The following is a 17441-nucleotide window of genomic DNA, read 5'->3' as shown; positions in this document are numbered from 1 at the left end:
CTGCCAATTCAAATAGATACTTATTTGGAGAAGCTTGACTTTCATGTTATGAAATTACAATCCGCAAATGTCATTTTAGGATATCCTTGGTTTTTTAATAAAAACCCTTCTTTGTCCATTGATTGGGTTAATCACTCAATCACATTTGAACTTAATAATTGTAAACATTTTATTCAATGTTCCAAACTTCCTTCTCATTCACTTGTGTCTTCTAAATCTTTAAGTGAGTATTCTAGTTCATTAATTTATTCGTGTGTAATTGATCCTGCGGTTCAATTTTATTATTTTAATATTGACGCCACACAATTACCACATTTTGAGCAACGATTACTCGACTCTATTTTAGAGGATTTTCAAGATGTGTTTCCTACTGAATTACCGCTTACTTTACCACCTAAACGTAATGTGGACCATCAAATTGAACTCATCCCTGGGGCTGCTCCTGTGAGCATTCCACCTTACCGACTTAGTCGATTAGAAGAGGATGAGATCGCTAAACAACTTAAGGAATACTTGAGTATGGGCCACATTAGGTATAGTAAATCACCTTGGGGTGCGCCAGTTCTATTAGTCAAGAAGAAGGAAGGTTCGTGGCGAATGTGTATCAATTATCGCCGTTTGAATAAAATGACAATTAAGAATGCATATCCATTACCTCGTGCCGATGATTTGATTGATCGTTTGCATGGGGCTCGATATTTTACGAAAATTGACTTACGAACTGGTTATCATCAGATTTGCATCGCCGAGGATGATATTCCTAAAACCGCTTTTCGTACGCGCTATGGCCATTATGAGTTTTTAGTCATGCCGTTTGGGTTGACTAATGCTCCAGCCACATTCCAACAAGCGATGAATGATGTTTTCCGAGATCAACTCGGTGATTTTGTTGTCGTCTTCTTGGATGATATTTTGATATATAGCTGTACCTTGCAAGATCATGTTCAACATGTTCGATTTGTTTTGCGAAAGTTGCGTGACAACTCTTTCTATGCAAAACATTCAAAATGTGACTTCTTCCAAAAATCTATTGTGTACCTAGGTCATTTAATTACAGAAAAGGGCGTTGAAATTGAACCTTCTCGTATTGAAAAGGTTAAACTTTGGCCCATTCCTCGTAATATTCGTGAACTTAGATCATTCTTAGGGTTTGTTGGATTTTTACGAAAATCAATTCGTAACTATTCCAAATTGACTACGCCATTAACTGACCTTTTAAAAGGTCATCCACGTAAGTCTGTCAAACCAATTTCATGGAATGAACAACTTGACAAATCATTTGAGACACTCAAGGAGCATGTGTGTCAGGCTCCCACTCTTCTATTACCAGACCCTTCTAAGCCTTTCTCAATTGAAACCGATGCTAGTGATTATGCTATTGGTGCCGTTCTTTATCAAGGTGGTCACCCTATCGCTTTTGAAAGTAAGAAGCTTGATGCTGCTCAATCTCGATATTCGGTTCAAGAGAAAGAGTTGTTTGCGGTGATACACGCACTTAAAACATGGAGGCACTATCTCTATGGAAATAAATTTGTGGTTACAACAGACCATCAATCATTAAAGTATTTTTGTGACCAGCCCGATCTTGTTGGTCGTAAAGGTCGTTGGGCTGACCTTATGCAAGATTTTGATTTTTCCATACGATATCGCAAGGGTTCTATGAACACCGTTGCTGATGCTCTTAGTCGCATTAAAGAAGTTAACATGCTTAGCTTCACGGAAATAAAATCTGATCTTTTAGATCACCTTCGAGGGAAATACCTTGATGACAGTTATTTCTCAAAATACTGGACGAAAGCCGAATCTGGTTTAGATGCCGATACTAGCACCCTACCCTCGAAGACGACCTTTCACATTACAAACGGTTTGCTCTACCGTAGTGGAAAGGTCTGTGTTCCAGATTTACCAAATGTTAAACAGAAAATTTTTCATGAATGTCATGATGCACCATCTGCTGGTCATCCTGGAATACAACGCACGTTCGTTCTCATCTCGTGTACTTTTTTCTGGCCTAAGATGCGCTCTGACGTGCATAAATACGTAACTCAATGCTTACAATGTCAGATTAATAAGTCGGAACGACTTAAAGCTGTTGGTCTTTTACATCCCTTAGATATTCCCAACAATAAATGGGAAAGTATCTCGATGGATTTTATTGTTAGTTTACCTCGTACACAGAGGGGTCATGATGCCATATGGGTTGTCGTTGACAGGCTAACAAAATTAGCTAGATTTATTCCTACAAAAACCACGGTAACCGCTCAACAGTTGGCTTATCAATTTGTTGATGAGTTATTTCGTTTTTATGGATTACCGATGGATATTGTTAGTGATCGAGATTCCAAGTTTACTAGTGACTTTTGGACTCAGGTCTTTAAGAAACTAGAAACTACGTTGAGCATGAGTTCCGCAGATCATCCTCAGTCTGATGGACAAACTGAACGAGTTAATCAAATTATTGAGGACATGCTTCGAGCTTATGTAGCAAAAACCCCTTCTAAGTGGGAGCAATACCTTCCTATCTTAGAATTTGCCTATAATAGCTCTAAACATACATCCACTGGATATAGTCCTTTTATATTGATGTATGGTTTTCAGCCACGTGCCCCAGTTGATGTCACGATTCATCGTGATACATTAGACAGTACACGCAATTTTTTGCAAGACATGAACCAAATGTTGCATATTGCCAAAGAAAATGTCAAGACAGCTCAAGATCGTGCTCGATTTTATGTTGATCAGGATAGACGTCCTCGTGCATTTACTATTGGTCAAAAAGTTTTTTTGCGTGTCCCGACTGATTCTACGTCATTATCTACGGGCAAGTGCGCTAAGTTAGCCCCACGATATTGTGGCCCATTTGAAATCCTTAAGCGAGTTGGGTCATCTGCTTATCACCTTGCCTTACCTCGTAACGTTGGTATTCATCCTGTTTTTCACGTCAATCGTCTAAAACCATTTTTAGGCTCTGGTGATAACACCATCACAATCCAAGATCTTGTAACATTAGAGGATTTTTCTTACAAACCTCATGTTCCTGAACGAATTCTTGATTCTCGTACTAAACGTTTACGTTCTAAAGAGATTCGGCTACTCAAGATCAAATGGATGGATAAACCTATTGATGATGCCACATGGGAACGCGAGCATTCGCTTAAGGCACAAATTCCTCACTTTATATTGCAAGAGTGCAATCTTTTGAAGTAGGGGAGTATGTTATGTACACATAACGTTGGTGAGGGTAGGTCACTAATATTTACATTAGTGAAGGGTATGTTCACTATTATTAAAAAGGGGACTAATGATTGGATAGAATGAATGATATGTGCATGCACTATCATGATTTAGACAACCAATGAATAGAGAGCCTTTTAGAAAGGCACATCTATTCAAGGGGCCTAGGAAAAGGTATAAATATGAGGCTTAGCTACCCTCATAGAGATGATCATGTCGGAAGGCTGCTGGCGTAGACACCGGTGGTGCGGGCTAGGCTTTCGTCTCGACGATCGTGTTTATCTCTTCCAAGGTATTAGTCATCCTAATATCCGGCGGTATGGGACGTCGGTGGTAGGTTGGCTATGTCTAGATCATAGCTCGGGGGTGGTCGGGTGGAACGGGTTCTTCTATCCAATCTATTTTCTTCCTTTTTACTTGATTTGGTCTATTGATTAGTAATAGACTCTTAACAGGTATGCACCATCTCTATCCAGACATTCCGTACACTTTCCACTGGCTGAACAGTAGTATTACCAAACACCATAGAACACCTAACAGTCCAAATAAACCACATTGTGGTGGTGCATAGTAGCTCCCATACTTCTTGCATTGCCTTTAACATGTAAGGAGCTTCCATATGACTTCGTTGCACCACCATTATCATTCCTCTTTGAATTCTAATAATCGTGTCATTTGGACATGCCACATCATTTGTGTCACTGTAGCCCATACTACCATACCCCACGAAAAACTACAATCCCTAAACATAAAGGCTAGAACTCGAACACTTGTCTCCAAACTTGTTGTGCAGCATGACATTCCCACAAGCAATGTTTCAATGTTTCAACGTTTGGTCGTCTTGTTACAATTTCGTTTAAATAAACATCGTGAATTTGTATTTTTAAAGTCAACACAATTTGTTATTATTATGATCTCATAAGTTGAAGCTTTCAAGCTCGAATCCTTCATTTGTCTTTGACATTTCTTGAAGACTTTTTTTTATGTGGTTTTGACCAAAAACAAAATTTCATTACCTAGAATATCTTATTTGTCCCTACAATCTATTTCATATTTGGCAAATATCTTTTATAGCAAGTTTTCTTGCTTGTTCTATAATCCAATTAAATTACTTAGATTCTTCGAGTTCCAAGTGCAAAAAAAGTCTTCATATCCCAAAAGAAAATGCAAAAGGAAGAAGATAGGTTTCGAGCTTGGAATCAACAAAATAAGAGAGTATAAGATGTCAAAATTTTCAAGCATTTGGATAGGATGAGCACGTCTAAACGGGTGCATTAGCGTGCCACAAATCCATACCATCAAGTACATTGAAGTTTGTGTTACTAAACTGCTACACAAGGATGTGGGCAAGTTTACAACCCTTGCACACCCTTCCCATTCCATCATCATCCATTCCTCCCATTTCCCACTTACTACCCTTTCCTATTATTATTTTCATGCATCTTGGTTGTTAAGTTGGAAGTTGCCACGAGACACAAGGCCGATGATATTAAATATGATATTATCTTTCTTACATGGGGGGGGATGCCCATCAAACAGAAATAGGCCTTAATAAGTTCAAACTAATGATTCTAGACACTTGGTACAAGGTAGGCACATCCCATAATGTGGGAGGGGTCAGATCAAGTAGCTCCAGATGGATGGATACATACACACACACACACACACACATAACCATACATAAATACAAAACCACACATACATACATAAATACGTACGTACGTACGTACGTACATATATACATACATATATACATGCATACACACATATATACATACATAGGCCTTAATCAATTCAAACTAATGATTCTAGACACTTGGTACAAGGCAGGTGCATCCCGTAATGAGGGAGGGGTCAGATCGAGGAGCTCCATATGGATGGATACATACATACATACATACATACATACATACATACATACATATGTATATACACACATACATGTATAACCATACGTATGTACATAAATACATACATATATACATGCATACACACATATATACATACATAGGCCTTAATCAATTCAAACTAATGATTCTAGACACTTGGTACAAGGCAGGCGCATCTCATAATGAGGGAGGGGTCAGATCAAGGAGCTCCATATGGATGGATACATACATACATACATACATGTATAACCATACATAATTACAAAACCACACATACATACATAACTATACATACATACATACGTATGTACCTACATAATACATACATACATACATACATAACTATACATAACCATACATACGTACATATATACATACATACATACATACATACATACATACATACATACATACATACAGAAGAAGAAGAAGAAGAAGAAGAAGAAGAGCAAGCAAAGTCATTGAAACCCTTGGCTTCCTTCTTCGTGGAATCCTCAGCGAATCATTCATCGCCACGTCATTCCCCTGTCTCCCCTGTCTCCTGCAGGCTCAGGCTCAGGCTCAGGCTATGGCGATGGCTATGGCGGCCTCTCTTCCTTCCTCCTCCTCGCCAAGTTCTTGTCAAGTGGCCCTCTCTGCAGCGCTGGATTGACCCCTCTCAAGCTTCCCTTCTTCTTCTTTTTGCAAGTAAGCCATACCTTCCCTTCCTTTTCCTTCCCTTTATCTCTTTGTTTGTTACCTCTTTCCCTTTTCTTTATTTTTTGGTTAAAACGTTTTTCCTGTTATTTTGGGCCTTATCAGATTCTCGCTTAAATGTTGACCTCTTCTTGGCATGACCACTGTTGCTCCTGTAATGCTGGACCCTGATGCTGTCATGAAAAGAAAACCCTAATCTCTGGTTATGTAAAACTCTGATCCACGTGTATTTATAACCCTAATCCTTGATTAGATAGAACCCCAATCTCTGCTTATGCAAAACCTAATTATATGGTTTGTTTGAAATCCTAATTCCTGAACATGAAAAGTCCTAATCCCATAACCTTGATCAGTAGGAAAATTCCAATCCAGGATTGTGAGAATCTGTAATCCCTGCGATGCTGTGATTATGAAATACCCGAATGATGAGAAAACCTAGACCATGTTACGCTCATAAGCAACACTTTTGCAAGGAAATGGCTGATTTCGATAGCCTACCAGATGGGGTCATTTGTTTGATATTCTCAATGCTAGGTTTGGCTCAAACAGTGGCTCAATGTGCAATGGTATGTCGCCGATGGAAGAACCTTTCTCAGATTGTAGACACCCTTACCTTTGAATCATTTCAGCTCTTTGAGAACAGGGCTGAAAGCAAGAGAAAAGCTTCGTCCATTGAAGCTGTGGTCTCTAGCATGTTGCTCAAGACTAATGGAGTTCGAGACCTAAAAATTGCTTATCATCCAGTGGTATGGCCATGGATAGATGACGATCACTTCTCAGAGAAGAATGTATGCACATGGATTCAGCATGTGAAACCATCCCTAGAAAAGCTTACTCTGGTGGATCCTAACCGCACCACACCTCAACCAGGAAAGCTTATACATCTATCAAATTGTAAGAGACTTCAGTGGCTTAATATATGCTATGGTTCAATTCCTAACATCCCACTTGAATGCCATCCCTTTAGCCTTCTCAAGTCATGTTTCCTCGATCTTATTGTTATCACTGATACCGCACTCATGGATTTTGTACAACTATGTCCTCTTTTGGAGGATTTGACGATCAATTCTTGCCCAGGTTTACAGAGTCCCCATATTAGGGCAGAAAATCTCAAATGCCTAGAGTTCCTCAATAACCTTGGAAATGTTGCACCAATTCAAAGGTTATGTGTAAATGCTCCTAAGCTTGTCAAAGCCTCTCTCAGCTATGTGAAAGAGCTTGTGACTGAGGGTGACGGCATATCAGCATTGGTATTGATGTGTCATGTAAAGCCTCAAATACAATCAATGCCTTCTCTTAATAGTCTCTATATGCATGGACAAAACTGGGAATTGGATAGCATTTCAGAGTACATTCGTCTCGCAACATCCCTTCAACAGCTGCATATTGACGTCAAGCTAGAGGCAAAACATCCTTTACAAATCGACCGTTTCCTTGGGCAGCTGCAACATCTGAACTCATTGTACATAGGCTCTGATTTCTTTAAGGTATGGCCATCAAACTTTCAAGTATATTATTAACATTAGAAGCGAAGGTTAATGGTGCAATTTTGTTTTTCCTTTCATAATTTTTAAGGTGTATGGGATCAAACTTAGTGAGTAAGCATTAGAAAAGACAGTTAATTTGCCCAAATTTTTAGTGATAGGCATCTATTAATGGAACTCTAAACGAGCCTTCAATTTTGTAACCAGAAAATTTCAGTGTCAGTATATATTCATCATGTCCAAACCTTGATTTCTGCATGTCCCTCATATACATACTAATTTAGGCGTCTCACAGTTTATGTTTGTCTGTTGTTTTTTCACTCTCATTTCTGCCTTTATCTTGGTCAGCAATAGCATGCCATATAAATTTTGTAGTGGAAGAAAAACCATGTTCACAGTAACTAAACGTAATAAATGATGACCTTCACATTTTAGACTACTGTTTTTGAAGCATCAAGGAAATCATATATGGATGGAAAACTCCATTCACACTATTGAAAATGTACATCTATACATAACAAATTGTTAAACTTGGTATTGGCAAGTAGAATGACATTTATTCTAGAATCTAGCCAAATAAATGTTTCCATTATTCCAGTGAGAGGTGCTGTGAAGTTAAATGAAGTCAAGCTTGTATGTAATTGTCTCTTGGAACACAGCTTTGAGTTACATTTTCTTTTCTTTTTAGGGTTAAAAGAATGACCAAAGGCTGCCGAAAGGAAATGCCTATTTATTTCCTGATAAATACTAATACAACTGTCAGCTATCTAGCGAGCTACCTGTAAAGAAAAACAATGTGTCAACTACTAGTATTAAAGTATGAATATGGAGAAAGAAAGGGGGCAGTTTTTGTATCAGTAGAATTACCCTCCCTTTTTTAGTTTGAGATGATCCCTGCAATATCACTATAATCTTCATCTCCGTGGCTATGCACTCTCTTTTGTGTCAGCCAGAGAGAACATTATCAATGGTTTTTCTGCATCTTTTTTGCATAGTAATATAGATCTTTCCTTCTAGAGAGAAATGAAGTGTTATATTCATGTCTTTGAGAACTCAAAAGGTGATCTATAGACTAGAAACATTACATCCTTATGAGCCTTATAGAATAACCTCGTAAATTCAAGAAGGAATTAAAATGTACCTAAACTAGGTAGCAAGCTCTATGTAACTGGAAGGCTTAGATCGTAATAGAGTGAGATAGGGATTCTGAATTTCACTGTATGGATTTAAAGGTAAAAAGGGATGTTTGAGGGAGCAGCTATTGACTGATGACGTTCAGCAAACAAAACTGTAGTAGAGATGAGAGTAGAGGCACAAATTATTGGGTGTACCCAACCGCCTTGATTGGTACACAAGAAACAAAGGTTATTATATTAGTTAACCCTACAAAGAAAGAGGTGTGTTCACATTACAAAAGGAGGTGTCCTGTCCAAGTGAACAATGTGTTCACATATACGAATAATTACCTAATTTGTGAACTACGAGCCTTTACACCTAACAAACTCCCACTTAAAGGTCCGACGTGAACATTCAAGTAACTTCCACTAACTGTATGCAATGCTCTTGTTGGGCTTTGCCAAGACTTTTAATGAGAATATCTGCAGGATTATCCTGTGTTTTGATCTTGGTCAATGTGACTAGACCATCCTCCAAAACTTGTCTGATAAAGTGATGTCGCACATCAATGTGTTTGGTACGCGAATGAAACATGGCATTCTTAGCCAGATACACAACACTCTGGCTATCACATCCTTACACAAGAGTACTAACAGACATGCCAAGATCTTCAGCAAGTCTGCTGAGCCATATAGCTTCCTTCGAAGCTTCTGTAGCTGAAATATATTCAGCTTCAGTAGTACTCAGTGCTACAATCTTTTGCAATTTGGAGCACCAAGACACTGCTCCACCAGCAACTGTAAATATATACCTGCTAGTAGATTTACGTGTATCCAAGTCACCTGCCATGTCTGCATCACAATATCCTTGCAAACTTAATGCACCCTTCCCATAGCATAAACATTTTCTTTGTGTACCTTTAAGATACCTGAAAACACACTTGATAGCCTCCCGATGTGCTTTACCAGGATTAGACATATAGCGACTGACATCTCCCACTGCATAAGCAATATCTGGACGAGTAGCTACCATATCATACATTAGAGAACCACATGCTGATGCATAAGGAATTCCCTTCATAGCATTGACTTCCATCTCATCCTTTGGACAATCAGCCTTGCTAAGTTTAAGATATGAGGGCAAAGGAACTCCAAGGGACTTTGCTTCTGCCATATTAAATCTGTTAAGCACTTTTTCAATGTACTTTTCTTGTGACAAATACAACAAATTGTCCTTTCTGTTTCTACTAATTCTCATGCCCAAAATATGCTCTGCATTTCCCAAATCTATTATAGAGAAGACCGATTTCAATTGATCTTTTAGAGCATCAAGACTAGTCTTTCTTTTCCCAGCTAGCAACATATCATCCACATATAGAACAAGTATGATGGGACTGTCATCGATATCCTTTTTTGTGTATAAACAATGATCTGCATAGCTATGATCAAAGCCTTGAGAAAGCATAAAAGTATCAAACTTCTTATACCACTGTCGTGGTGCTTGTTTTAGGCCATACAAGCTACGCTTTAGTTTGTATACCAAATGCTCCTTGTTAGGGACTACAAAATCCTCAGGTTGTTTCATGTAGATCTCTTCATCAATATCACCATGCAAAAAAGCGGTCTTTACATCCATTTGGTACAACTCCAAATTAAGCATTGCAGTGAGAGCAAATAGCACACGAAGTGTGGTCATCTTCACAACATGAGAGAAGACCTCTTGGAAGTCAATACCTTCCTTCTGTGCATAACCCTTGGCAACTAATCTTGCCTTGTGTTTTGGTTTCCCTTCAATTTCCTTTACCTTATAAACCCACTTATTTGGAAGAGCTTTCCTTCCTTGAGGTAAGGACACAAGATCCCATGTATCATTTGCATATAAAGATTTTATTTCTTCTTGCATTGCAAGCTCCCACTTACTGCTAAGTTCACATGACATTGCCTCCTTATAAGTAAGAGGTTCACCCTCATCTGACAGCATGACATAATGCAAAGAGGGGTCATATCTATATACATGCCTCCTTGAACGATTAGACCTACGTACCCAATGATCAATATTTTCTGGGATTGGTTCTAAATCTGGAGGAAAATCATTTTCAGCACTTTCTGGCTGTCGCAAACCATGTCCAGCATGTTCAACATCTATATTTTGTTCTTTAGTACCTTCATCTCGTTGACCAATACCTTCATGAGCATCTCTTTGCTGTCCAACGTCTTCTGGCTCAAAGATAACCGGTCGATCATCATATTCAACCTTTGGTATAGCATCATGAGGTTTATTTTCAGATTTTGTGGATGGCTGTAATTGCTGAAATGTAACGCTCTTAGAGTTCCCAACAGAGGAACAAGCATTTTTCAGCAATTTTTCTTCATTAAAAACATCTTGGCTGCGTACAATTTTTCTGGACTGAGGTAACCAAATCCTATAGCCCATTTCACCTTCATCACCATAGCCCATAAAAATGCCCATGGTGGACCTAGCATAGAACTTGTTTCTCAGCTGACTTCTAATGTGTACAAATGCATCACAACCAAAAATTCATAAATGGTCATATGAGGCTGGTTTGCCAGACCAAACCTCCTCAGGGATTCCATTCTTTAAGGACTTGTTGGGAGAACGATTACATATATGAACCGCGGTTTTTAATGCTTCTCCCCAAAATTCATGAGGGAGATTAGCTGTGGACAACATGCACCATACTCGCTCACACAAGGTCCTATTATATCTTTCTTCCACCCCATTTGATGAAGGGTTATATGGAGCTATAAGCTCTCTTTTAATACCATGTAAGTCACAATAGGACTAAAATTCTGCAGATGTAAACTCGCCCTCATTATTTGTTCTGAGACATTCAGTTTTGTCCATTTTTGGGTAGTCACAAATGCATGAAAAGATTTAAATGCATTAAATGCATCACCTTTCTTTTTCATCAAGTACACCCAAATCTTCCTACAATAATCATCGATAAAGGAAATAAAATATGCAGCACCGCCCAAGGATTTTACAGGCATGCTACATACATCAGAATGCACCAAATCTAGCACATTTGGTTTACGAGAGGTACCCGAATAATAAGAATTTCTCACTTGTTTGCCAAATAGACAATCATTACAAAAAACCAGCTTTGATCCTTTAACATCAAATCTTTTTAGAGCAGAAAGGACTTGAAGTCCTTTTTGGATCAATGTCCTAATCTCTTATGCCAAAGCTCTAAACGAGAGTCAAATTCAGCAATAGCAAGAAACCTTCCAGGTAAAGCTTTACATTGCAAACAGTACAGAGTGCCCTTTTTGCAACCTTTCACAATAACCATAGATCCTTTCTTTAGTTTCCACAATCCACCACCGGATAATGTGGTGTAACCATGCAAATCCATCTGTCCTATAGATAGCAAACTTTTCTTAATGCTAGGTACATACCTAACATCTTTGAGCACGAGCTCTTGACCATTATCCAAAGACAAGTGTATGGTTCCAATACCATCAATATTGCAAGCACTATTGTTACCAAGATAAACTTTTCCATAACTGCCTGTGTCAAATGTGGTAAAGCACTCCAAACATGGAGTAACATGAAAAGAAGCCCCAGAGTCTACTATCCACGTTTGTGTCAATCCATCATCAATTGACAATAAAGCATCAATAACATCTGTTTTGGTGATTTGGATGTCTTGAACATGAGCTATGAAGGCATCACCTGTAATACAAAGTACATCACCATCTTCACCAGATAGGTCTTCAATGATAACATTTGAAGTCATATTAGCTTTCTCTGTTGTATTAAATTTATCATCTTTATTTTCTTCTCTCCTACATTCTTCTTCCTTTCTAGTTCCATCTTCAAATATCTACAATCAGGTTTCTTATGACCTTTACGACCACACTGATAGCATGTGATATCTTGTTCCTTTCCTTTCCCTCTACTCTTACTTCTATTTCTTTGTCCTATATTTGGGGTCCTCTTATCATATCTCCCCCTAATATTGTATGCTGGACCACTACCTTCTCCACTAGATTGTCTTCTAATCTCTTCACTGAGAATATTGAAGGTCAAGGTGGGGCTATTAGATAGTGGAACAACTAATGTTTCCCACGAATCGGGTAAAGTCATAAGTAGGAAGATAGCTTTGAGCTTGTCATCAAAAGCTGGTAATCCTAAATCTTGTATTTGGGAGAGAGTACATGTGAATAACGATAGATGCTCTGTTGCACCTTTCGACTCATCAAGCCTCATACTGACAAGTTTTCTCATCAAATGCACCTGATTCACAGGAGTCGTATTCTCGTAAGTTGTCTTAAGTTGCTCCCAAACTTGATGGGCAGTAATCAAGCCCTTTATATCTACAAGAATTTCATCAGAAACAACCATTTTAATATATGTAATGGCTTTCTTATTCAGAGTGTTCCAAGCATCATTTTCCATGCTCTCTGGTTTTTTTTCCACGAGAGCATCTTCACAATCTCTCAGAAAGAGGATGCCCAGAATACGCTCTTTCCATAATTCGAAACCTTTTCCATCAAATCTCTTGATTTCAAAGAAATTTTTCATTTCAGTTGAAGTGGAGGCCATTGCTCCCAAGATTTATGACAGATGCCTTCAGAAAATTGAGCAGAATACCAATAGGAAAGGGTCTGCCAGAATTTATTTATTTTTTTTAAAAAACTGTGTTTTCTGCTGATTCTGAATCTAAAAAAAACAGCAAAGCAGAGGAAAGAGATTTGGCTCTGATACCAGTTAAAGGTAAAGAGGGATGTTTGAGGGAGCAGCTATTGACTGATGACGTTCAGCAAACAAGACTGTAGTAGAGATGAGAGTAGAGGCACAGATTTTTGGGTGTACCCAACCGCCTTGATTGGTACACAAGAAAAAAAGGTTATTATATTAGTTAACCCGACAAAGAAAGAGGTGTGTTCACATTACAAAAGGAGGTGTCCTGTCTAGGTGAACCATGTGTTCACATGTACGAATAATTACCTAATTTGTGAACTACGGGCCTTTACACCTAACAGGATTTTCCATGTGGTGAAGGAAACGAGCAAAAAAACATGCCTAATGCCATCAACAATGGTTCCATCTTGGTGAGTACTTGAAAGTTCGTCCAACCTTGTAAGAATTCCTGGAAATTATTCATGATGTTGTCATATGTGAGGTATTCCAAAGTTATAGGTTCTTCTATTGAGGAAACATAGGTCATAGTTTCACTTTTTCTACTCAATATTCAGCCAACCTGGATGTGAACTGTGTCCTTGAACAAACAATCGTTAAACCCTAAACCCACGCCACTGTTGTGTATTAATGTGGCCGAAATAGTACTCAAACTTAGACCTTTGTTGGGTTGTTCCCCATTTCATGTGGAATGCTTCCAATGTGGCTGAGTAAAATATGGACTCATGTTCTCTTGTTCCTTTCGTTTCTTCCACACACATTTAGACATTCTTCAACATGGCATCTCATAAACAATTTCCAAATGTCTTGAACTTGCTGAACGAGATACATAGATAGATAGATAGATAGATAGATTCTATTATCATCTTCAGAGGACAAATATGACCTATGAGACCAAAAATATTACATTTTACGTAATACATGTGAAAGTGCACATTGTTGCAATTGAGAGTGCACATTGTGGTTGTGAGAAATTCGTGCAAGGATTGGGTTTGGTCGAAGATATGTGGAAAGCATAGTCGAATATGAACAAAGGCAGAGCATTGTATCAAAGTGTGATAGACTCTCGAACTTGATTAGCGCAAAGTGTGCATAGTCAACCACTCTCATCACTTGTGCCTTAATGTCCCGTCTCACATCGCAATGCATGTGAGCTAAGTCACATGGAAGCAATGGTTCGAATGGCAAATAATGGGATGGTCTCTAATATGTATCGATTTGTATGGTCTCCTCGTTCCGTGAAGAATATGGTTTTATAGTTAGGTGCAACATGTGATGTGTGAAGCATGAGCCTCGACATTCGTCCCATGTTAGGATACCTTGGTGTCACAAAAAGACCTCATTTATAGAGGAATGTAGTGATGCATCATGAAGCAAGTGAGCTGCATCCTATCTACCAAACAAATTTCCATTTGTTGCATCCAATTAGATTACAAAATTTATGTGTCTTTTGATCTTTTTACTTAAGTTCAATGTGCTTCTAGAAAGTTGATGTGAGAAACTTTTTTGAACCTTAAGCATGTATTTAACAACCCTTTCCATGGCCATGATCTCAATAGGAAGTGATCCTATCTTAAGGAAGAGGAGGGTGTATAGCGTTTGTTTCTTAACTTGTATAAACTTTGTAAGAAGATGTTTTTGGACATTTTCGAACTCTTTCCAAATAGATTTAGGGATGTTACCACCATATACTTCCACCCCATAGAGAAGTATCGGTGTCACCAAAGTCTCAAAAAGGTATTTCTTGAGGACCTAACTCTTAATATTTCCATGACTTGCATGTGTTCTCATATGCATAATATGCTCTCTTTCCTATCTCTAAGCAACGTGTAGCACATTCATGCTATCTATGACTAGAAGGAACCTCACGACCAAGATATTTGAAGCTTTCCACATATTCAAGTGGCTCATTATTGTGCATGAGAGAGAGAGAGAGAGAGAGTTTGCGTCCATAGAGAGGCCAATATTGACCCATAGGACCTAAGTACAAAAGTTATCTTGATGTGTGTCTCCTTCCTAAGAAGGGATATTCATGTGTTGACGCACCAAGTCTCGATGTGTGAATACGACATACACATATGAGCTCAAACCTTCTAGGTGTTCTCTTTAGTGTGACACTCAAGTCATCACCCCCTCTTAATATATCATCATAGCTTTCACGAATTGCACTATATGCAGAGCATGTAAAAAGCAAACGATACGCATCCTCTACTAGCCCTAGTGTACCTTACATGCCTTTATATCTAATTTTGATTCCATAGAGTGCGAAGAAGTGTTTAGGGCTCTACAAAAGTTAATACTCATGCTAGTAATGAGGTAAGGTTGAATACAATCAATAGGCCTTCTTGTCTTATATAGAACCGAACATTTAGGGTTGATATCTGCAATGTAATATTCTAATTTTTTCCTTTTAGCATCTTTCCACTTCTTCCTCAATGGGTCCATTATTCTTTCCTCAATAACTACATATTTCATAGCATCACTTGAAAGCTCTAGGAGATCTTCTATGTCCCATCTTTTGAACCATTTTTTGGGGTCAACTACCCAACTGAATGAGAGAACTTTGCTCTTGTGATTCTTTTGTGTTTACATCCAACATTCCAAGCAAGATGTGGTAATCTATGATTTGGCATGTTCTTGACTTTTGTAATGTATCTATAATCTCTCTGTAGCACCAATATCTCTATAGTTTGAACACTTGTTTCCCAGAACATAACTTGATAGGAGGTGGTGGATTTAACTCCCATTTGTCTCCTTAAAAACATCTTTTGAATCTTCTCAATCCCATTCCATGCATTAGTTTTGGGCATCTAATCCTTCTTCTCTTGCAAACCCTATTCACCGCTTCTTCCAATTTATCAATGCATAAACCAAAGAGTGTAGGTGATAATGGACGTCCTTGATTAACCCCCATGTTACTTAAGAAATGTTCTGAGAAACCATTCTCAGTTTTTCGTTGGCATCTAACTTGCTCATATTTTTGTACAGTAGCAACTCGATACTCTAATGGCATACCAATTTCCACCATTATTCCAAAGCTCACTTCATGGTATTGTATCAAATGCTTTTTTAAATCATTTGATACAGTACCTCGAAGTGAGCTTTGGAATAAAATGGTGGAAATAGAAAGAGAGAGAGAGAGAGAGAGAGAGAGAGACACACACACACACACACACACACATACACATACAGGACACATATTTTACTTCCAATCAAGATTTTGAAAGTTCTTGAAATCCACATGCGAGTGGTGGAAAGTTATGAAGAAAGAAATAAGGTCTTAAGCAGTATAGTTGTGTTATTACTGATGCTAGAAAGTTAGAGAAACATACATGCCCGGATGTTTGTAGCTCAATTGGTTAGGTTTCCCAGCTGAGACCAGAAGGACCTGCATTCATTGTCAAGATTGCACAGTGGCATCTAGCAAAGTAATGTGTATAGTGAAGTTTTAACCCAGGTGCATGCACTAGTTAAAAAAAGCTTCACTTACTGCTAGAGTACAGCCCTCATGTGAAAAAATGAAAGTAACAGAGAGATTAATGTATCTGAGACCCAACAATGATTATTTCATCTTGAAGCTGAGCAAACCAGATCTTTTTCATGATTGCAGTGTCTCCAAGCGGGTTCCATGTTGAGCTCTAGCTTCCAATGGATGGATTTAGGGTACCTGTGTGACGTCGTCGTGGTAATCACAGGCGGCTCAGATACTTGCATTACGATTCTCTCAACGTTTCTCAGGTGTTCAAGCTCGTTGAAAAGGCTCCATGTCAATGCAGAGCCATTGGAAAACACGGGCCAGAACTTAATGTTCTTTTCGAATGTTCTCGCCTTGCAGAGAAGCTATCCTCAGGTTGAGATCACATTGGCTTGTCCCCACAGCTTATTGTAAATAGCATATACATATGTATGTCGCGACAAACAGGTAGAATATTCATTTGCGAAGAATTTGAGTGCCATGTTGAGATTCTCACCTGACCGATCCTTGGAATTGACATAAAGCTTTATTTATTTGTTTATTCTAGGTTCGAGGGGGTTGGGGCTCCATTATTAATTGTATATAGTTCTCAAATGTGTGTCGAAATCTCAACACATTTCTACTTTCGTTTGTACAGGGTACGAATCTGGAATTTAATGCAGGCATGTAATTTAAGGTCTCTTTGTTTCCTTCATTCTTGAGTGGGGTGTTAATATTTGTTTGCTCTCTTAATTGATGGTATGGCTTCTCCCTGGCTTCCCCCATATGTCAAGACTTTGCAGATATATATGGGTGTAACTAGGGAGAGGGAGTTACGAAGCTCCTGTCTTTTACTACAATCTTACATAATATCTTCTATGTGCAAGAAGCTCCATTGCCTTT

General features: G+C 38.5%; 1 protein-coding gene across 1 annotated transcript; it reads left to right on the top strand.

Annotated features, from left to right (window-relative positions):
- The first annotated feature begins 5792 nt into the window (after positions 1 to 5792).
- LOC147864365 (F-box protein At1g10780-like) lies at positions 5793 to 17238 on the top strand. The gene is made up of 3 exons (XM_087320328.1): positions 5793 to 5810; positions 5925 to 7306; positions 16695 to 17238. The coding sequence occupies exons 2-3, from the start codon at positions 6242 to 6244 to the stop codon at positions 16971 to 16973; spliced, it is 1344 nt and encodes a 447-aa protein (XP_087176454.1). The 5' UTR covers positions 5793 to 5810; positions 5925 to 6241; the 3' UTR covers positions 16974 to 17238.
- The last annotated feature ends 203 nt before the right edge of the window (positions 17239 to 17441 follow it).

This window comes from Azolla caroliniana, unplaced genomic scaffold (genome assembly GCF_043228905.1).
Source record: "Azolla caroliniana isolate FFs.n. ecotype wild unplaced genomic scaffold, voAzoCaro1.0.p SCAF_5, whole genome shotgun sequence".
Taxonomy (NCBI): Eukaryota; Viridiplantae; Streptophyta; class Polypodiopsida; order Salviniales; family Salviniaceae; genus Azolla; species Azolla caroliniana.
The sequence above is the reverse complement of the archived record's forward strand: the minus strand, read 5'-3'. Positions and strand labels throughout refer to the sequence as shown.